At 40.7% G+C, this 23,496-nt stretch overlaps 1 protein-coding gene across 2 annotated transcripts in view; it reads right to left on the reverse strand.

The window, feature by feature from the left end:
• Positions 1 to 19,883: 19,883 nt before the first annotated feature.
• QTRT2 (queuine tRNA-ribosyltransferase accessory subunit 2) overlaps positions 19,884 to 23,496 on the reverse strand; it is a 43,408-nt gene continuing 39,795 nt past the window's right edge. For both annotated transcript variants that reach the window (XM_070749941.1, XM_070749940.1), the window contains exons 8-9: positions 22,398 to 22,512; positions 19,884 to 20,198 (exon numbers count right to left, since the gene is read on the reverse strand). In XM_070749941.1, the coding sequence (XP_070606042.1) occupies positions 19,967 to 20,198; positions 22,398 to 22,512 (347 nt within the window). In that variant the 3' untranslated portion in view covers positions 19,884 to 19,966. The remainder of the gene's footprint in view (positions 20,199 to 22,397; positions 22,513 to 23,496) is intronic.

Raw genomic sequence — 23,496 nt, forward strand, 5'->3', positions numbered from 1 at the left:
GAACAAAAAATATGATTAAAAGAAATAAAACCAATAAGGGTCTATCTAGAAGGCACAATTTAAAAAAATACTCAGTGGATGCACCCATAAAGAATATTAGAATAAGAACGGATTCATTTTCCCCTCAATATTCTGCTTTTCTTAATTGAGGAAAAACTTGAGTTTTTAAACAAATGTTTTCATCTTTCTAGAAGTAAATATCTGGTATATTTTTAAAAAAATTCAAAAGATGCATGAGTTTTACTTAAATACTGACAAAGGGTCACTGATAATGCTGAGATAGTTTTATCCTGAAACTATATTTTTCAATGCAGTCAAAACATTGATGGCTTATTTGAAAGAAGCGTGTATTGAAAAGTAAATATTTTAAGTAGAAACTTCCACTTCCTCATTTCAAGGAAAATCTATGAAAAGGAATGACTAGTGGTGGAAAGAAGTGAATATAAGATTCTGGAGAGGAAATAGGAAGAGTATGAAGCAAAAGATAAAATGAGAGTAAAATCAAGCCTGGGGCAACCAGTGAGCTTTTAATTGTAACTTTCAGCTAAGGAGAGTGGGCATCTTTCCCTGCCTATTGTCACAATTATTCGAGAAAAACATTCTAAAAATCATGCAGGTTTTTCATTGTGATCTGAAACTGGAAAAAGTATATATATCTGAAAACATGGTCACAAATAATGTCGTCCAGTAATTATTCTTGCAGTAAAGACAGTTTCTTTGAAGTTTGTTGGCCAGACTGACATTCTGCTATCAGGAAAAGCTAAGAGTTAAAAAACTGAAAATGGTAAATAAAACCTCTAGTTAGAAATTTGATTTGGAGTTTATATAGAATAATGAGGAAAATAATGTTGTTGATATGGTTGTATTGTTTGCAGTAAGCCATTTTAGATCTGTAAAATCATACATAGATGCCAATAAATCTTAACATTTATTTAATTAATATTGCGATTTCAGAAAACTGAAAGGATAATGGATTGTAGCAGTTTCTAGAGATTGCAGTACAATAATAAAATATGCAGTAAAATAATTTTTCCGTAATCAGAAACATTATATATTCTGCATCATAATATATGCAAAATTACCAATGTCCAAATGTTTAAAGGTATTTGTCCAGTTCGGGAAGTTTTTATGTTTGCTTTTGGATTGCAATGCAAATTGGGTCCATTAATAATATTAAATGCAGTTATAATTAGAAATAATCCCTGACTTCAAGAAGCACTTGGACAAAAAGAACAACTCATATTTTTTACTCATAAAAAGGTATGCAGAAACTTAAATTCAAGGCTACAAAGATATTATCGCAAAGGACTTTTTAATAGGATAAATTCATTTTGCCTTTCTTGGTTTCATCTGGCAAAAATCCAACAAATTTAGGAAACATTAGTTGCTAATGAGATTTTTAGCAATATCCCATAGTCAGCTTGGCTTTCAAGCCTCCATTCTAGAAAAAATGCATGTACACATATTCTATCAATTCTATAAAATCTCATCCAAAAATCCAATTTGAATTTTGCACTAGGTAGAGCAACCCAGTGCTCTACCAAACCCATCACCCTGAAAACTCAAAAACAAAACAAAACACCAAGAGTAAAATAAAGAAGAGAATAATGAGGTATATACTTAGGGTAGATCATCTCTTGGCCAGGGTTACTCTTTCCAAATCATGAAAATGATGAGGAAGCAAGAAGCAAATTAAAAAAAAACTTATTCAGAGAGAGTAACAATGAAAGATCTTGCAAGCCGGTACATCAGTAGCACCTGGAGAAAAACAGTCAGAGTAAGTAGAGCAGTGGAAAAAATCCTGCAAAGCCTTAGAGCTTGGAAAACATTCTTCTTCACAGAGAGTAACAATGAAAGAGCTTGCAGGCCGGTAAAAGCTGGGAACATTGTTAGCACCTGGTTAGGGCTGGAAAGAAACATTTGGAGCAAATAAAGAATGAAAAAAAATTCAAAGACAAGGTTTGGAAAACATTCTTCGCAAAAAGTAACAATGAAAGAGCTTGCAAGCGGCAGGAGCTGGGAACATTGTTAGCACCTGGTTAGGGCTGGAAAGAAACCTATTCGGAGCAAGTTAGAAAAACCCTGCAAAGACTTAGGGCTTGGAAAACATTCTTCATAGAGAGAAACAATGAAAGAACTTACAAGGTAAGAGCTGAAAAGATTGTTAGCAGCTAGTTAGGGCTGGAAAAAAAGCACCCTAATTATTAGCCTTTTTAGGGAGGAAAAGGGTGCGTATTATACACCGAAAAATACAGCAATCAAATACTTTTCAGAAAGAGAGGCAGAGGCAGAGAGATACAGGCAGAGTGGGGTAGTATGAGAGGGAGAGGGAAGGGGAATAGTGAGAGGGAGGGTGGGTAGAGAGAAAGAAAGAAAGATGGGGGAAAGAGAAAGGTCAAATTTTGTAATGCCTTCTTCATGTCTTAACAAGTTCAACTTTTCCTACTTTCAGAAAAAGCAGTCACAGCTTGCCGATGCTAAATTGGAGGAGGTAATCTTACCAACCCCTTTATTGTTGCAGCTAAATCATTAAGAATAGCAACTAAGTTCATTTAGAAGATGATCAAAGCTAAATTGAATATTTTCAGAAAATGATCATTAATTGATTGGGAACAAGAGCTTCTGAATGTCCTGCTGTGTACCTCCTGCTGCCTTGAACTTACAGTTCGCAGTCTATAAAAGATGTCTGATTTCTTTGAAACTTTTAATAACTTTATTGAGATGCTTAGGAATCTGAGGAAAGAAGGAGTGGCTCCTAGCATGGAATTTACCTTTTGCAGAACTTCTGCATTCAGGCAGTCCTTGACTTCCAATTATTATATAAGAGTCATGGTGGCACAGTGATTAGAATGCAGTACTGCAGCAGACTATATCTGCTGACTGCCAGCTGCCAACAGTTTAGCAGTTCAATTCTCATCACCTCAAGGTTGACTGAGTCTTCCATCCTTCCTAGATGGGTAAAAATAAGGACCTAAGTTGTTGGGGGGAAATATGCTGTCTCTGTAAAAACCGCTAAGAGAGGGCTGTAAACCACTATGAAGCAGTATATATGTCTGCTATTGCTATTCATTTAGCAACTATTCAAAGTTACAAAGGCACTGAAGAAAGTGACAACCAGACTTTATCACCTTCCTAGCATCCCCACCATAATGATGTCATTAAAATTTGGGTACCTTGCAACCAGCATTTGCAAGCATATTCATGATTGCAGAATCACGGGGTCTCATGATCATCGTCTGCAATCTTTCCAGCCAACTCCCAACAAGCAAAGATTTCCAAGTCTTTGTAAAGGGGCGGCATACAAGTCTAATAAATAATAATAATAATAATAATAATAATAATAATAATAATAATAATAAAAATTATTATTATTATTATTATTATTATTATTATTATTATTATTATTATTATTATTATTATTATTATTATTACAGCAGTGATTGGCTTAAAAATTGTGGCAAAGGGGGTTTCAAACTTGGGTGTTTCCAAGCAGCCTACAGCAAAGGAATGAGAGGGTTCTTGTTATGTTCTAGCACCGAGCCCCTCAGGAATCAATACAGACCAACGAGTGGGTTTAAGCAGATTTAAGTACTGGGAAATGATGAGATTAGCCATTTTACTTAAATGAGAGATAAGGTTCACAAACCTCACTCACTGGATCATTTTTGGAAAATGCTCATTGACTATTTCTAAGCTACTTGAAATCTTCAGAATGACAAGTTTGAAAATCCAGTTCAATCCTGAACAAAAGAAAAAAATAATTATAAGCGCAAGAATTTAAAGCATCTGAAATAAACAACAAAAAGCTAAATAAAATGTTATCTTAGAAGGTTATAAGTAGACTACAGTCCCAAGTAAATTTGTAATATTGAAACATTTACTATAAAATTTGAAATTAATTATAAAGACGAGCAACTTATCATGAAAAATAGATACTATTTGGTATTTACAAGATTTCAAAGATAAGTAATATCAGAAAGTGGACACTAAAGGGCGCTAAAGGTTTGAGGTAGAGTAAAGATTTACAAACCTATATGATGGTGAAGAACATTATAACAATGAAAAGTCTGAAGAAGACTTTTGAAGAACAGAGATAGAGATTGGTAGTCACACTAACTACAGTGTCAGCAGTGATATTCTATGTCCATTCTATGTTATTATCTACAAATAAAGAGCAAATTTTATCTGACAAGACAGAGATGGTTCAAAAATGGATTTGTAACTCATAGACCAAGAGAATGATTTAGAAAGGGGGGTGTTTGCCCAGGTTCGCCTGGTGCACCAGTTGCGGCCCTATCTGGACCGGGACTCACTGCTCACAGTCACTCATGCCCTCATCACCTCGAGGCTCAACTACTGTAACGCTCTCTACATGGGGCTACCTCTGAAAAGTGTTCGGAAACTCCAGATCATGCAGAATGCAGCTGCGAGAGCAATCATGGGCTTTCCCAAGGATGCCCATGTTTCACCAACACTCCGCAGTCTGCATTGGTTGCCGATCAGTTTCCGGTCACAATTAAAAGTGTTGGTTATGACCTATAAAGCCCTTCATGGCATCGGACCAGAATATCTCCGGGACCGCCTTCTGCCGCACGAATCCCAGGGACCAGTCCTTCTCCATGTCCCATTGACTAAACAATGACATTTGGCGGGACCCAGGGGAAGAGCCTTCTCTGTGGCGGCCCCGGACCTCTGGAACCAACTCCCCCCAGAGATCAGAATTGCCCCCACCCTCCTTGCCTTTCGTAAATTTCTCAAAACCCACTTCTGCCATCAGGCATGAGGGAATTGAAATATCTTCCCCAGGCCTATATAATTTATGTATGGTGTGTTGTGTGCATGTTTTTTAAATTATGAGTTTTTAACTTCGTATTATTAGATTTGTATTGTACATTGTTTCTATCACTGCTGTGAGCCGCCCCGAGTCTACGGAGAGGGGCGGCATACAAATTATATTAAATAAATAACTAACTAAATAACTAAATAACTAAATAACTAAATAACTAAATAACTAAATAACTAAATAACTAAATAACTAAATAACTAAATAACTAAGTAACTAAATAACTAAATAACTAAATAACTAAATAACTAAATAACTAACTAACTAACTAACTAAATAAATAAATAAATAAATAAATAAATAAATTTCATTGGATTTACAAAAGAATCTGGCTGAGGTTTTAAAATGTCAAAGGGAAATACAAAAGATAAACCAAAGAGTGACCTGGATAATTTTTTTTAGCTTTGAACAACTCTATATGAGAAGACAAAAAAGTATTTAAGAGAAATTGAATCTCATGACACTATTTAAATTAAGACTAATAGAAGTAAAGAAGAAAAATAAGGAAGGAATATAAAGTTGGTTTATTTCATCAAGATTAACATAAGATATGTTATTACTTCTGGAAACACTTTTATGCACATTCTTCTGACGCCAGGACTAAAAATAAAACCCTTTATGGATTTGTTTATAGATAAGACATGGGATATGGAATGAAGAGATAAATCTTTGTAACTTCAAAGGGGGAGGGTGAAAAATGATAATTTTTTCAACTTGTGAAGTATGGAAGTTAGTTCTTTATATAGTTCTCCTTGTTTGTATTTGCCTTTATCTTCTCTATCATCTTTCTTTTTATTTTTGCTTTTTCATTTGATTTTCTACTGCTTTTTACTTTTAGTCTTTAAGTTTAGTTTGGATTAGATTTTACTATTATAATCAAAATTAGTAATAAAATTATATATAAGAATTCTGGAGCTGATATATATATGAAGGTCATCGGACTGGGAATATCTGTATTTTAGTAAGAATGCCACACTTTTTTTTCTCCCGAAACATTAATTAAAAGATAACTTAAAGGCTTATATTGCTGATAGGCAACCTTATACAAATGCTGGTAGTTAATTATTCATATCATGTCACAGTAGCTCAAAATAAAAAATTGAAATAGTATAATGCAAATCCAATTATGTTCACAGAATGAAATGTGTACCAATATACTAAACTGTTCTGGAAAAGAAATTATCTCTGTAAAATTGCTGAAAAGCCATAAAGTGGATTGACTAAGAGAAAAGGACTTTTGTGAATATAAGTGGGGATATTAACAGAGAATAAGATCTGATTTAAAGGCTGTAATCTATTGTAAACCAGAACATTTTTCATCTCAAGAATTCAAAGCACTGCACTGTTATCAGGTCCTTTCTACCTGCCTCTGAAGAGGGGAGGGGTGTTAAGTTTTTATCATTCAATAATTGGTAAGAGAAGATTATGCTTCAGCTAATCTCTTATTCAAAGGAAGTAACTGCATCTTTTTTTAAAAAAAGAGAATTTAGAAAGAACCAGTAAGGAATGCTCAGTAGATCAGGGGTGACACCCAACAGGTTCTGACAGGTTCTGGAGAACAGGTAGTGAATATTTTGAATAATTGGGAGAATTGGCAAATACCACCTCTGGCTTGCCCCAAAATGGGGAGGGAATGGAGATTTTGCAGTATCCTTCCCCTGTCATGCCCACCAAGCCACAACCATTACACCACACCACGCCCACCACCCTACATCATGGCCATCAAGCCACGTCTACAGAACCGATAGTTTTAAAAAATTGAATTGAATTGTAAAATTGTCCCCATGGCTAGTTGGCAATGGTAAGTTGTCCCACAGTTGGCCATGGGGAATTGAGTGTAGCAAGTTGGTCACGGCAAGTTGTCCTATTCCATGCTGAATGTGTCACTTCTTTTAAGTAACATTATTCTTTTAAGAAAAATATAATCCTAATTCTTTTGTAATTTATGGATTGGAATAAGTACATTATCCATAAATATGGAAAAGCTTACTTGAAAGATGAGAAAAAATGACTAAATTAATATGGCAATGAATTAAGTATTCAGGACTTTAAATCAAAGTGATATCTTGGTTAACTATGTTACAAATTAATCAATTGTGGGCTCTGATTTGTATTTTTCTAAAAAATATATCACAATAAAAATAGACAGCTGTATGATTGACATGAGATAATGCATGAAAGTCACTGTTTTTTAAATTATAGTGATACCTTGCTAAGTTCAGGTTTTGGTATCATTCAGTGTGGGAACTCCACTCATTATGTTGTTGTGGTTAGCTCAAAAGGAGATCAATTATCTAGCTCCTCCTTGGATTCAAAACAAGAGTTAATGATACAGCCACGCATGCAGAGAGTGATGCATAGGCAACAACTGAGAGATTCTTATCAAAGAAAATGAGGCCACCTGTGGTTGGGTGGGGCTGTGGTAATTAGTGAGGCTGCTATAAAGAGCAGCCTGTGGGTTTGGCCATTGTGGAGGATTATCTGATCGTGTTTCGTGACCGCTTTACTGACTTTGACCTTTTGTGTGCTGATTTTTCCCCATTTTGAAACTAAACCAGGCCAAGTGTGTTTCACTTTGTGAAAAAAAGACTGTGAATTGCCTCACAGCTGCAAGCGAAGTATCACAGAACTGATAAGGGACTTGTACAAATTACCAGTTTGTTTGGAGACAAGTGCTCTTTGCTATACCAAAAGAGGGCTTGGTTTAAGTGAATTTTCATTATAAAGAACATTGTTTTGAATTTTCAAACGTGTGTGTTTCTGAAATTGTATCTGTGCATTTTTTGGAGGATTCTATCAGAGAGCTCAACAGAACATTATTTATTTATTTATTTATTACTTAGATTTGTATGCTGCCCCTCTCCGAAGACTCGGGGCGGCTCACAACATGTAAAAACAAATCATAAGCAATCAGACAAATTTAAAATATTTAAATATTTTTTTTTTAAAAAAAAACCCCATATGCTAACAGTCACACACACAGACATACCATGCATAAATTAAACGTGCCCAGGGGGAGATGTTTCAGTTCCCCCATGCCTGACGACAAAGGTGGGTTTTAAGGAGTTTACGGAAGGCAGGAAGAGTAGGGGCAGTTCTAATCTCCGGGGGGAGTTGGTTCCAGAGGGCCGGGGCCGCCACAGAGAAGGCTCTTCCCCTGGGGCCCGCCAACCGACATTGTTTAGTTGATGGGACCCGGAGAAGGCCCACTCTGTGGGACCTAATCGGTCGCTGGGATTCGTGCGGCAGGAGGCGGTCTCGGAGATATTCTGGTCCGATGCCATGAAGGGCTTTAAAGGTCATAACCAACACTTTGAATTGTGACCGGAAATTGATCGGCAACCAATGCAGACTGCGGAGTGATGGTAAAACATGGGCATACCTAGGTAGGCCCATGACTGCTCTCGCAGCTGCATTTTGCACGATCTGAAGTTTCCGAACACTTTTCAAAGGTAGCCCCATGTAGAGAGCATTACAGTAGTCGAACCTCGAGGTGATGAGGGCATGAGTGACTGTGAGCAATGAGTCCCGGTCCAGATAGGGCCGCAACTGGTGCACCAGGCGAACCTGGGCAAACGCCCCCCTCGCCACAGCTGAAAGATGTTGTTCTAATGTGAGCTGTGGATCGAGGAGGACGCCCAAGTTGCGGACCCTCTCTGAGGGGGTCAATAATTCCCCCCCCAGGGTGATGGACGGACAGATGGGATTGTCCTTGGGAGGCAGAACCCACAGCCACTCCGTCTTATCCGGGTTGAGCTTGAGTCTGTTGACACCCATCCAGGCCCCAACAGCCTCCAGGCACTGGCACATCACTTCCACCGCTTCGTTGACTGGGCATGGGGTGGAGATGTAAAGCTGGGTATCATCCGCATATTGATGATACCTCACCCCATGTCCTTGGATGATCTCGCCCAGCGGTTTCATGTAAATGTTGAATAGCAGGGGGGAGAGGACCGACCCCTGAGGCACCCCACAAGGGAGAAACCTAGGAGTCGACCTCTGGCCCCCCACTAACACCGACTGCGACCGGCCAGAGAGGTAGGAGGAGAACCACTGAAGGACAGTGCCTCCCACTCCCAACCCCTCCAGCCGGTGCAGAAGGATACCATGGTCGATGGTATCGAAAGCCGCTGAGAGGTCAAGGAGCACCAGGACAGAGGATAAACCCCTGTCCCGGGCCCGCCAGAGATCATCCATCAACGCGACCAAAGCGGTTTCTGTGCTGTAACCGGCCCTGAAACCCGACTGCTGGGGACCTAGATAATCGGCTTCTTCCAAGGACCGCTGGAGCTGGAGTGCCACCACCTTCTGGACAACCTTCCCCATAAAGGGAAGGTTGGAGACTGGACGATAGTTGTTAAGTACGGCTGGGTCCAGGGAGGGCTTCTTGAGGAGGGGGCGCACAAGCGCTTCTTTATAGAGTGATGGAAAAACTCCCCTCCCCAAGGAAGCGTTGGTAATCTCCTGGGTCCAGCTCCGTGTCACTTCCCTGCTGGCCGAAACCAACCAGGAGGGACACGGATCCAGTAAACAGGTGGCGGAACTCACAGCTCCGATGGCCTTGTCCACTTCATCAGGTGTCACCAGATCAACCAGAAGTGAGTTCCACTTAGCTTCGTCACTGGTTTGCAACACAAAGCATGCACATCCCCTCATGTGAATTAACTTCTGTGCATGCTCAGAAGGTAGAAGAAATAAAAGTCGGTATCAACCGAGGGGCGGGCAGGAGGGCTTTTTTCAAAGCAGAGATGAGGAGAAGCCATCCAAACACTCCAAAAAAATGCCAATTTTTTTTAAAAAGATGGCGGTGCGCACTGACTGACACAGATAGAACCGGATCCGTGATGCCATCTTCATGTCACCAGTGGGTCGATGGTTCGGGCGATTTGGTCTGAACTGGGAAGAACCCACCCCTGGCATTAATCACTGATTAAATTATTAGTTTATTCTACAAAACATGGGTCTTCTATTTTGGTAAACACAGTCTTAGTACACGATGAAACAGTCTCCTTTCTTTTTAAAACATCTCTCCAGAGCCAGAATCCTGAGGCAGAATATAAGGCTAGACTCAGCTTCTCTGCTTATGCTTTCTAGCCTCTGTTTATGCTTCCTCAGATTTGCAAACAGCATCCCCACGATCCCAAACCCCATCAGATAGGACTGAGTCCTTCAACAATGTGAAACACTGTCAAATAAACAATGCTGCTTTTAACATTCTAGTCTTATTTCTCATTTTATGAAGGAAACAGTCTATTTACTGTTTCAGATTTATAATCCTAAATGACTTTATGGCAGCATTAAAATCTCAGTTGGAAATGCAGGATATCATTGGCAGTAATCTCAGTCAATCTGCCTCAGACAATATAATGAAGAAAAGATGATGGATATTTTTGACAGCAGCTGTTAAGTTTTGTTATGAACTTTATAATTGATAATTACACCAGAGACACAAATTGTTCAGAAGTACTTGCATTTTAAAATATCAGAGTTGCTAGCCCTGTGCTGATGCATTAAAGATCTCTATCGTTAACAACACTCTGTGGGTCCTACTGGTTGAGTGTTGTTATGCTAACTGATTGCCAAGAATAGTTATCGAGGTAAGAGCTGTAGCAGATAATATATTTGTGTGAATTGGGAGATGCTGTTGAAAAAAAAAGATTTCAGATAATGATAATAATAATAATAATTATTATTATTTATTGGATTTGTATGCTGCCCCTCTCTGTAGACTCAGGGCGGCTAACAACAATGATAAAAACAGCATGTGACAATCCAATAATAAAACAACCAAAAACCCTTATTATAAAACCAAACATACACACAGACATACCATGCATAACTTGTAATGGCCTAGGGGGAAGGAATATCTCAACTCCCCCATGCCTAGCGGTATAAATGTGTCTTGAGTAGTTTACGAAAGACAGGGAGGGTGGGGGCAATTCTAATCTCCGGGGGTAGTTGGTTCCAAAGGGCCAGGGCCGCCACAGAGAAGGCTCTTCCCCTGGGAGCCTCACTAATTACCACAGCCCCACCCAACCACAGGTGGCCTCATTTTCTTTGATAATAATCTCTCAGTTGTTGTTGCCTATGCATCGCTCTCCGCATGCGTGGCTGTATCATTAACTCTTGTTCTGAATCCAAGGAGGAGCTAGATAATTGATCTCTTTCTGAGCTGTCTGCCACACTCTCCTCCTACCTGTCACTCATGTCTTCTTGGTCAGAGGAGCCTTCATCAGCACATCCCACCAGGGGCAAAACAGGCCTGCAGCATGTGAATGTCTCCCCCACATCCACAGTCCTTGGGGCAGGAGCTGGGGCAGAGCTAACCACAACAGTTAGGCAAGAAGAGATTTTTTCTTTTAGAGATAATTTTCTTCAACAGGAGAAAATTGTCCAGGTCATTTGCTGATGGGACGATGGGACAAAGTAAGAGGATATGTGGTTAGTAGAATTTGAGACCAAGGTATAAAAATAAATTAAATTACTTTATAATATGTAAATAGATATACAGTTCTTGAGTTAAAATAGTACCCTGTTTCCCCGATAGTAAGACACCCCCGATTGTAAGACGTATCGGGGGTTTCAGGGGGGTCGGCTAATATAAGCCGTACCCCGAAAGTAAGACATATGTCTTACTTTCCGGGAAAGACGGGAGTATTGCCGGGGGGAGCCCGATGACGTCGCTTCCAAGCTCCCCGCGCGCCCCTCGCCTTCGCCTCGCCGCGGCACCACCGCCTCTTCCCCGGCTTGGCAAAGCGAAGGACGGCGCTGGTCCGAAGCGAGCCGAGCGAAGGCTGCTTGCAGCGAAGGCGCTCGTCCCAGCAACCGAGTCCTGCCAAGGCTCGGCTGCAAGCAGCCAGCGAGGCCGACCAGCTCCAAGGCGAGCGGACGGAGCTGCGCCCTCCTTCGCCCGCCTCCTTTCCGGCAGGCAGGTGGGACTGCCCAACTGCGCAGAGCAGCTCCTCCCCTCTAGACACACGCTTCCCTGACACGCGTCTGTGGCTCCACGCGTGCACGCCGCTTGGAGCCCTGAGGTTGAACTTGGAAAAGGGCTCACGAGGCTCCTGTCCCGCGGCTGCCCTTCTGGACTCTGGGGAGATGCCTTCGGGAACGCGACCCTTTCAATTTTTTTCCAATGTAAGACATACCCTGAAAGTAAGACGTAGTGGGGCTTTTGGGGGTAAAAAGAAAGTAAGACACTGTCTTACTTTCGTGGAAACACGGTATGTACAAAATATGCCATTTTGGTGGAGGGGTATGAATGCTGCTTGGTGGTGAGCACTTTGAGCACTGAGCACATTGTTATGTGTTATGTGAATGTTGTTGTTATAAAAATCAATTTAAAAATTATTAAAAAGAAAAAAAGGAATCACCGGACTGTCGGTCTGAGAATTGATTGGAAATTGTGATTCAGGGGGGATGTTTCTGTCGTTTGCTTTTTATTTGTGTAATTCCGGATCCAAGTCAGACTTGGAATTGTATCAAGTAGTACTTGCCTGTTTGATATGTTCCTAACAAATAGACTGTAATGGAAAATGGACACCTTGGTTTTTATTTCATGGGACATATGCACCAAGACAAATTCCTTGTGTGTCCAAAAATGTGTTGCTTTCTCATTTTCTTTTATATCCAAGGGACTTTTATAGTCTGTGGCTGTCTTTCTTGGTGACACACATATTGAATATTCACTGTCAAGCCTGCCATGTCTCCCCAGAACTCTAGTGTTACTACTTGGCTTGGTTAAATCCAGTGCCCTCAACCCTATCTTTTAAATATATATATATATATTTATTTATTGGTTTTGCACATAAGAATTACATAAACAAACATAAAACAGTGCATAGTGCATGTGCCCATCACCCAACTGACAATACCACCACCACCACTACCAATAGCGGGGGGTTCAAATATTTACTGATTTATATTCTTTTATTTCCTTAGCTCTACTTTGCATTTGTTATTATTAAAAGAGTGATTGGAGTTTATTTTTCACCTTTTCGTCACAAATTCTACTCAGCATATAATCTTTCACCTTATTCCATTGTACCATCAGCTTCTCCAATTTATTTTCATCAAAGTTGTTTAGTCTTATTTCCATAATTTCAAAATGAATGTGATCCACCATGTACCAGTACCAATTCTGTAATGTCCATTTTATAGACTCTTTCCAACCCAATACCACTACCACTTGAGCGCTTTCCAATGCTGCAGTTTTTATTTCTTTGAAGTCTCTTAATTCTCTTTGTTTGATTAATATCGCTATTTCTTTCGTAATTATACACTTAATATTTAACATTTTATTTATTTCATTCTGCACTTCCTTCCAAAATTTCTGAACTTCAACACACTCCCAGAACATATGCATGAAGATTCCTTTCTTTTGGCAACCATGCCAGCACTTCCCTTTCCTCTGGAAGTGTGACAGTTGTGCTGGTGTATACCATTTATGTAAAATTTTCCTTCTCATCTCTTTAACTCTTGTATTCTTAGTCTTATATATATTTTCTACTATTTCTTTCATTTCTCTTTCATCTATTTGTAAATCATTTTGCCAGCATCTTGTCAATCCTTTTATTACTCCCTCTTCCGCTTGCGATAACATTCTGTATATATTACTTGCCTGTGCTTTGGTATCATCTAAAACCATCTTCAACAATGAATTCTGTAAAGCTTTCCTTAAGATTCTGTACTGCTGAAAACCTGTGCAGTGCCTCAGCTTTTTAATCCTTGCAGAAATAGTGAAGGAAGGTACAGTGGTACCTCTACCTACAAACACCTCTACTTACAAACTTTTCTAGATAAGAACTGGGCGTTCAAGATTTGTTTTGCCTCTTCTTAAGAACCATTTTTCACTTACAAACCCGAGTCTTTGAAACTGTAACCGGAAAAGGCAGTGAGAAGCCTCCGTGGCGCCTCTCTAGGAATCTTCTGGAAGGAAACAGGGCCGGAAAAGACAGGGAGAAGCCTCTGTGGGGCCTCACTAGGAATCTCCTGGGAGGAAACAGGGCCTCCACCCTCCCTGTGGTTTCCCTAATCACACACATGTATTTACTTTTACATTGATTCCTATGTGAAAAATTGCTTCTTCTTACAAACTCTTCTACTTAAGAACCTGGTCACAGAACGAATTAAGTTCGTAAGTAGAGGTACCACTGTATAGCTGAGATTGATTAATATGCAGGATGATTTTTCTCTGTGATTGTTAAATTTTGGACTAATTTTTCTATGGCTTTTCTCTATCATTTAATGTGGGAAATATTTTTGTAAGAGTGGGATTCATGAATTTCGTGATATGTGGTAGAGAAAAGTCCTCTAAATTGCACTAGAGCAATATTTGGTATTGTAATACAGTGATCCGTTTATTGCGTCCCCAACCATTGCGAACAGGGTACTTCGCTATTTTTCAACCCGGAAGTCAAAATACCATCTACGCATGCGTGCCCGTGGGCAACCGGGAGATCAGCTGCTGGGCGGCTTCCCTGAGTCTTCCCCCTCTTGCTGGCGTCAGCGAGGAGTTTCCCCACCGCCCACGCAAACTCCTCGCTGCCGCCCGCCCTTCGCCTGCCCACGCCATTCATTCTCGCCGCACGGGCCTGTCCACGCTGTCTCTCGGCGCTTTCGAGCTGAGTCGGGGAGCGAGTTCGCTCCCGGACTCAGCACGAAAGCGCCGAGAGACAGCGCCAAGGAACGGGCCTGTCCACGCTGTCTCTCGGCGCTTTCGAGCTGAGTCGGGGAGCGAGTTCGCTCCCGGACTCAGCACGAAAGCGCCGAGAGACAGCGCCAAGGAACGGGCCTGTCCACGCTGTCTCTCGGCGCTTTCCAGCTGAGTCGGGGAGCGAGTTCGCTCCCGGACTCAGCACGAAAGCGCCGAGAGACAGCGCCAAGGAACGGGCCTGTCCACGCTGTCTCTCGGCGCTTTCGAGCTGAGTCGGGGAGCGAGTTCGCTCCCGGACTCAGCACGAAAGCGCCGAGAGACAGCGCCAAGGAACGGGCCTGTCCACGCTGTCTCTCGGCGCTTTCGAGCTGAGTCGGGGAGCGAGTTCGCTCCCGGACTCAGCACGAAAGCGCCGAGAGACAGCGCCAAGGAACGGGCCTGTCCACGCTGTCTCTCGGCGCTTTCCAGCTGAGTCGGGGAGCGAGTTCGCTCCCGGACTCAGCACGAAAGCGCCGAGAGACAGCGCCAAGGAACGGGCCTGTCCACGCTGTCTCTCGGCGCTTTCCAGCTGAGTCGGGGAGCGAGTTCGCTCCCGGACTCAGCACGAAAGCGCCGAGAGACAGCGCCAAGGAACGGGCCTGTCCACGCTGTCTCTCGGCGCTTTCCAGCTGAGTCGGGGAGCGAGTTCGCTCCCGGACTCAGCACGAAAGCGCCGAGAGACAGCGCCAAGGAACGGGCCTGTCCACGCTGTCTCTCGGCGCTTTCCAGCTGAGTCGGGGAGCGAGTTCGCTCCCGGACTCAGCACGAAAGCGCCGAGAGACAGCGCCAAGGAACGGGCCTGTCCACACTGTCTCTCGGCGCTTTCGAGCTGAGTCCGGGAGCGAATTCGCTCCCGGACTCAGCTCGAAAGCGCCGAGAGACAGCGCCCCCCGGACCCCCAACCCGGGTTTGGGGGGCTGCTAGGAAGCCCCCCATGCCAGTGGCAAACAGCCGCGCCGCCCCCAATCTTCGGCTCCTCGCTAGCGCTGTGGGAGTAAAAACACCATCTGCACATGCGCAGATGGTGTTTTTACTTCCGCATCGCTACTTCGCGAAAACCCGCTCGTTGCGGGGGCTCCTGGAACGGAACCCTCGCAACGAGCGGGGGATCACTGTATATTTTCATTAGTTAGAGAGCTCAAGGGACACACTTTGATGAGCACAGCCGGTGCCCTGGAATTTGCATCCCAGGCAAACACACATTCTGATATTGTCTTAATGAATCCAATACTGTATGCAATATTATTATGATTGCTTGTTGAGCACTTTAATAGAAGTATACTTTAAGATATCTTCTAGCATAAGTATTTAGGTGTAATAGTCACATAATTTGCCACTTAAAATGGGAAGACCTTTGATATTCTTCACTTTCTTCACTTTTTCTTCGGCATTCATATTCCATAAACATCTTCTGGACCATCATTGACTACCTATAGACACTGGTCTAAAGATCCCCCGTGGGAGCACACATTATCACCTTATAATGGATCATTGTGATGACACTTTCATAGGAACACATATAGAACAATTGAACAAACAGTACTATAAAGACTACAGTGGAACCCCGACATAAGAGCTGCTCTACTTAAGAGCAACTCGAGATAAGAGCTGGGAGGGGAGAGATATTTTTGTTCTACTTACAAGCCCAAATTCGAGATACAAGCGCCAAGGAGCTGTCTCCTGAAGCCAAACGCTAACTTCCGCGTTCGGCTTCAGGAGACAGCTGCAAAGCGGCGCGCGTGTTTTAAAAGGTTGCAGCCGGCCTGGGGGGCTCGGGGGGGTGCTTGCAGCTTTCTTTCTTGCTCTTTTTCTTTCTCTCTTTTACCTTCCCTTCCTCTATTTCTTCTTTTCTTTCTCCTTCCCACCTTCTTCCCTCCCTCCCTCCTTTCACTCATTCCTCTCTTACTCTCCCCTTTCATAAGTTTCCTTGCTTCCTTCCTCTGTTCCTGTCCCTTCCCCCCTTTCTTTCTTTCTTTCTTGCTTTCTTGCTTTCTTTCTTGCTCTTTTTCTTTCTCTCTTTTACCTTCCCTTCCTCTATTTCTTCTTTTCTTTCTCCTTCCCACCTTCTTCCCTCCCTCCCTCCCTCCCTTCACTCATTCCTCTCTTACTCTCCCCTTTCATAAGTTTCCTTGCTTCCTTCCTCTGTTCCTGTCCCTTCCCTCTTTCCTTCCTTCCTTCCCACCCTCCGTCCATTCATTCACCCATTCCTCTCTTGATCGCTTAAAGCCGGTCCCTGGTGCAAAAAGGGTTGGGGACCTCTGTCCTACAGGATTGGGTGGCAGAGAAGTTGAACATATGTAAATTTAAAAGTTTAAGAAAGTTTACAAGTTAAGTGAAAGAAACTTCATTATTCATTTATATGTACATGTACATTTCTTCATTAAAAACATGTCTTTCTGCATAATTTAGACTAACTTTGTGAGTTTTTTTGAGGGCTGGAACCAATTAAAATTATTTACATTAATTCCTATGGGGAAAAGTCGTTCGAGATAAGAGCTGCTCGACTTAAGAGCCCAGGTCCGGAACGAATTAAACTCGTATCTCGAGGTACCACTGTATTTTTTTTTCCTGAATCACATCTCTGTTCATGTTAATAAATCCACTTGTCCAACCAAATTAGCTATTTCTTTTCCTAAAATGAAATCATTGTAATTACTAGTAATATGTTTACTAGTTCAAAAAATTGAGTTTAAACAGTACAATATAGTTTGGATTGTGGCTACATAGGACTTATCAAAACAACTTGAAAACAAATGTACCTTCTCCAAGGATTGAAGGTCAGTTGCAGAAGAAAACTCCATGAATCCAGGAAATGATGCATTTGGTCAATACATGTATTTGGAAATACATTTGGTGGTACAGTACAGTGACCATCCTGAAGAGAGAATGTTCCAAAGAATAGGGATGATGGCAAGAAAAGTGTATCTCCTAGTCCCTACCAGACAACACTTCTTGGCTGGCAGGAGTTTTAGCATGCTCAAACTATCAGACAAATTTGGGCAGATAGAAATCACTGCAAGAAGATGTAATCTGGTCCCAAGCCTGTAGATTTTTAAAGATAACAGAATCTTGAATTGCATCTGGAAACCCAGACAACCAATGTAGCTCAAACTGCAGGGGTGTTACATGTTTGAATACCCAATCAAGACATGAGATAAGGTAAGTCTATTGTGCTTGACAAATTCATATTGACTTCTGATAATTACTGTTTTTGGTAATGCTTAAATTTCAGCTCTTTCTTAAGCTCATTAGACCTGGCTCTTACGAGAGAGAGAGAGGGCAGTCTATCTGTTCAGTCTTCATATTGGCTTTTTGCAGGATCATCTTGCTTGGTCTTCCCACTCTCAATTTTTTTTCTATTTTATGAGTTCCCTCCCTCATGCCTTATTGCATTTCCTAGATATAATATAAAAATGTAAGGGCCTTAGTTCCTCGTGCATATAATAAATTTAATAATATAAAAATGTTTGACATTCCAATATAGTATTAAAAAATCCAGTAGAAAATAAAATTGACCAAATAATCTAAAGAAAGCTGAAAGACATTATTTGCTGTATTTGTTTTTACTATCAAATCTTTATGCATCCACCTCCCAAAACATTAGAGTAAAAGGATATAGTTGAAAGAGTGGAATCCATACCCTTGAGATAAAACACTTATCTTTTGATATTATTAAAATCAGTCTCTAACAAGCAATTTACAACATATGAAAAAAGCTCTCTATCTAACAAGAACACAGAAGACTTTAAGAAATGCACTATTTTAAAATGTTTCCACCATCAGAAATGTCCAATTCCTGTTATGAATTATGACATAATTCATAGCAGGAACTATTTTTCCTATGATTTTTAGCTACTGTATGTCACCCCTTCCTGAAATATTTAGAAATAATAATAAATTAATATACAATAGTAGTACATCTGTATCTTAAATAGATGTGGTTGTTTTCCCATTGTCCCAATTAGTTGATGTTCTTTTCTTCTCATTGCAGTTCAAATGTCGATTAAGTTAATATCATTAATACAATTCAGAAAAGTATGTAGATTCTTCTAGAATCACGATTGCGAACCTATGACATGAGTTCTATAAGTGGAATGCGGAGCCATATCGGTGGGCACACGAGCTCAGATCTGGCGTGCATTCACGTGCCCCCCAAAAGATTTTCGGGCTTTCTGGGTCCACTGGAAGTCAGGAAACAGCTTGTTTTCAGCCTCCGGAAGAGGTGGGCAGGGCCCAATTTTTGCTCTCCCTAAGAGCCTTTCTAGGAGCCTGGGGAGGGCGGAAACGGCCTTCTCCACCACCTTGGAGGTCCTCTGGAGGCTGGAAATGTTCCGTTTTCCAACTTGAAGAAGTTGTGGGCAGGCTCCTAGAGAGGTACTGAAGCCCGGGAAGAGCAAAAAAACAGGCGTGTCATCGTGCGCCGGAGAGGTTCATGCACACATGCACAGGGGCACATGGAATTATGGGCACACACACGCACACCCCCTGTGCCCTCCTTTAGGTATGTTTCGTAAGCTACTTAAAACCCACCTCTGTCGCCAGGCATGGGGGGAATTAAGACTTTTTTCTCCCCCTAGGCCATTACAACTGTATACATGGTATGTTTGTATGTATGTTTGGTTTTTATATATTAAGGGGTTTTAATTTGCTTTTAGTATTGGATTTTATTGTATATTTTTCATGATTGTTGTTAGCCGCCCCCGAGTTTTCGGAGAGGGGGCGGCATATATTTATTTATTTATTTATTACTTGGATTTGTATGCCGCCCCTCTCCGAAGACTCGGGGCGGGCTCACAACATGTAAAAAGACAAATCATAAGTAATCAACAATTTAAAATTTTAAAGATTTAAAAAACCCCACAAACTAACAGACTCACACACAAGCATGACCATATATAAATTCAACGTGCCCAGGGGGGGGGATGTTTCAATTCCCCCATGCCTGACGGCAAAGGTGGGTTTTAAGAAGTTTACGGAAGGCAGGAAGAGTAGGGGGCAGTTCTAATCTCCGGGGGGAGTTGTTCCAGAGGGCCGGGTGCCGCCACAGAGAAGGCTCTTCCCCTGGGGCCCGCCAACCGACATTGCTTAGTTGACGGGACCCGGAGAAGGCCCACTCTGTGGGACCTAATTGGTCGCTGGGATTCGTGCAATAAAACTTGAACTTGAAACTTGAAACATGTGAACCAAAACAGGTTAGTCATCACTGATCTAGAGAATATAGTTCTTTTTATCTTTTTCAAAGATTAATACTTTGAAAAAAATCTCAATCTTTCTTACAATGATAAGAACTTAGAAAGTTATACTCTGAGATGGCAGGTAAAAAATGGATTTTCGTGGGTGTCTATCCTTGTGGTATAACAGCTCTTCTCCATAATCTTGATCCAGAAGTGGAAGCCAGGTTGGGGAATCTTCTTTTTACATATCTGACCTCAGGGGGCTTGCCTGCTGATAATCTTGCTTAACTGATCTAACTTATCTTCTTTCAAAGCATTTCGGATAGAAGAAAAGAAGCTAAAGTAATGCTGAAAGTTATGCATCATAAGAAGCACGTAAGCCAGCATCTCTTTGGTCACGATGAGGTGATGAATATAGGCACGACTGTGGTTTTGACAGCAAAAGCATGAGCATCCATTTACTAAAGGATTAAAATCCTCCCGGTACCTAAAAGAGAAATGGATCAGAAGTAAATGGATCAGAAGTAAATCATCCATGCAGCTAAGGATACACTTTGGGTCCAGTGTGGTAACTCTAAAAACTAACTACAGTGTTCCCTCGATTTTCAAGGGGGATGCGTTCCGAGACCACCCGCGAAAGTTGAATTTCCACGAAGTAGAGATGCGGAAGTAAATACAGTGTTCCCTCGATTTTCGTGGGTTCAAACTTCGCGGAACGTCTATACCACGGTTTTTCAAAAATATCAATTAAAAAATACTTTGCGGTTTCCCCCCCTATACCATGGTTTTCCCCGCCCGATGATGTCATATGTCTGCCTTTAAAAAACATTTTTTTAAATAAACTTGAATAAATAAACATGGTGAGTAATAATCTAAAAGCAAGGGAACACTGCACACCATTTTTGGCTATGAACAGTATCACAAGCACTTAACACTTTAAACCCCTAAATTACCCTTTCCAATTCCCTTAACAACCATTTACTCACCATTATTACTGGTACTCACCTTTGAATAAGACACTTAGTGATTCTGATATTTATAAACATAATTATTTATTAACAATAATTATTTTTTTTGTTATTTATTTGCAAAAATTATTAGTTTGACGATGACGTATGATGTCATCGGGCAGGAAAAACCGTGGTATGGGGAAAAAAAAACGCGAAGTATTTTTTAATTAATATTTTTTGAAAAACCGTGGTATAGACTATTCGCGAAGTTCAAACCCGCGAAAATCGAGGGAACACTGTATAAGCTAATTGCTGAACCCACTTAATTATCACTGATATTGTCATCATTATATGACATTATCTGCATACATGGTACATCACAAAAATGTCAGAACAGGCCATCAGTTTAAGCAGCTTACAAACTAGAGTCATGCTAACATATTTGACTGTAATATGGTGGTTAAAATTAACAACTGATATTAGATTAGTTGAACTCCAAGTCTCCAACCAGAATGTTATGGAATTTAAAAACATGTGTTGTCATGATCTTCACAATGAAAGATTTTAGCACATTCCTTTCGGTATGAATTATTGTTGTTCTCTGTACTTTACTACTTTTATTCAGACTTATTTTTTTGGTAATGATTATATAATTCTATCATATTTTTCAGTAGTCCAACCTGCGCAGAAAAAGTATGCAAACAAATGTTTAATAGGGGGAACAGCCTTTACAAGTTTGACACATTGGGCTTAAAAAGTTTTTTTTAAATATATGACATGATTACAGGAGGACCAAGGCAGTGGGAGACAAGTAACAAGACAGAACCACCAAGTATGACCCTGTTGTCATCCAAATACTGTCACTCATGTGAAGAAAAAACATTCTGAGAGAGCTCTATTATATTTTTAACATTATAAGAGATCCATGTAACCAGTGTTAAGCACCTAGAAGATATCTAGGAGTCCTATTGACCTCATAACAATTATACAGCTCAGCACATCATATAATAGGGCAATTAAGGTTTCATGAATGGTCCTAATTATAAGATCATCCCCCAAGAATGTCTAAAGCACAGCACCAAATCCCAAACTATGACAAACGTTTTTTGTTGGGTTTTTTTTAATGGCTGTGATCCAATTTTTCCTTGGCTCAAACATACAGTATTTAGTTTTAAAAGCATAAATAGTATTTAGTAGCAAATAGGAGACAGAATACTTATTCAATAGCAACTAGGAATGAATGATTATTGGATTTCTGCAGAATTACTGATTCAAGACACAGTAAATCCATCTGCAAAATGACTTAACAAATTTCTTTAAATTCAATGGGGCTTGTTTTCAAATAAGTAAGTATAGCATTAAAAATATTATTTTGATGATAAAGGGTTTCCATTTGATGTGTCAGGTCATGCAACATTTAAAGAGCTAAGTTTTTCTCAGAGAAAAAAAAATGAGAATTTTTCTCTTCAAGTGCTAAGCCTCTGTTAGGACTAAAACTTCATTTTTTGAATGAAATTTGTAACCAACCACAATATTAATTTTCAGCAACTGTGGTCAGAAGTAGTTCTCAAGATGGAAAAAAGTGGGAAAGGGAAATATTAAGCAATCACCTGTTTATGAAATTAGGGCCCACAATGTTCAGGAGAATTTATTTCCCAATTAAAAATTACTATAATATTACTCAAGACCCACACATAGGAAAATCTGGAATCTTAAGTAAACAAAAACCAGCATACTTTATTTCTTTCAAGTGTATTTCAAATGGAGTCATTTCTTGAGTTTCACTGCATGTTTCGTCTTTTGTATTTTCATCATCTTCCCTCACTTCTGTTTTTCCATCTTCTTTTATATCTGCAATAAAGGAGAAGTTCATAATTAAAGGCTGTGGCACTATTTAAAATGTTTAACTAGTTGTCACAAAATATAGAACCAAATAGTTTTGATCCAAGGCAGTAAAATAGGGGAAAGGGAGGAAATTTAATGTTAAAAGCTTAAAATGTAAATGGCTACATTCCTCATTGTTTTGTAACTCCCACCCACTCAAAATAAGTAAGAGGACATTCTAACCAAGTTTCATTAAATGCAATGTGGCGTTATTTATTTTCAATTAAAGCAGATTCATGTTCTATCACTTTACTCTTACATTTTAATCAGAAATTTGAAGGTTGAGCCATCAAGACAGTTATATAATCTTAAAAAAGAAAGCTTCTTATTTTCCAATTGTAGATGTCTATCAGGATGAATCTTTCATAATCATGATCAGGAGAAAAGATATGAAATACATAGAAATCCTATTTATTTTTAAAATATTCTACAACTAGATTATGAGTTTCAGTAAAATTCCAGTAAAAATTACTGGGTTTTTTGCTTCTGCGCAGGCATGGAACCAAAAAAAATCGGCACTTTTTCCCCAAATCTCGCTTTACGCAAGATTTCAGCTGCTGCACATGCGCAGCAGCCAAATCTTGCTGCAGCGCCTAGAGTGGCACCTGGGGCCAGCAGCAACAGTGGCCTGCCCAAGCTCTAGCTCTGCTCTCCTGCGCCGCAGTCCTGCTCTCTGCTCTCCCGCGCCGCAGGCATCTCTTGGCGCATGCAGCAATGGCGCTCCAAGCGAGTCTTGGCCTTTGGGAACAGGAGAGCACAGAGAAGGCCATGGAAGCAAAAACCCCTGGAAATCTCACACGCATGTGGCCTCCCGTGAGATTTGCCTTCTGCACATGTGCAGAAGCCGAATCCTGCGCCCGGCACATGGACGCTCCCACACTCCCGGTTCATTCCGCTAGTGCTGGGAATGGTGGCTCACTGCTGCTCACATATTAAATTTCATCTTTTAAG

The sequence above is a fragment of the Erythrolamprus reginae genome, chromosome 4 (assembly GCF_031021105.1).
Source record: "Erythrolamprus reginae isolate rEryReg1 chromosome 4, rEryReg1.hap1, whole genome shotgun sequence".
Lineage (NCBI taxonomy): Eukaryota > Metazoa > Chordata > Lepidosauria > Squamata > Dipsadidae > Erythrolamprus > Erythrolamprus reginae.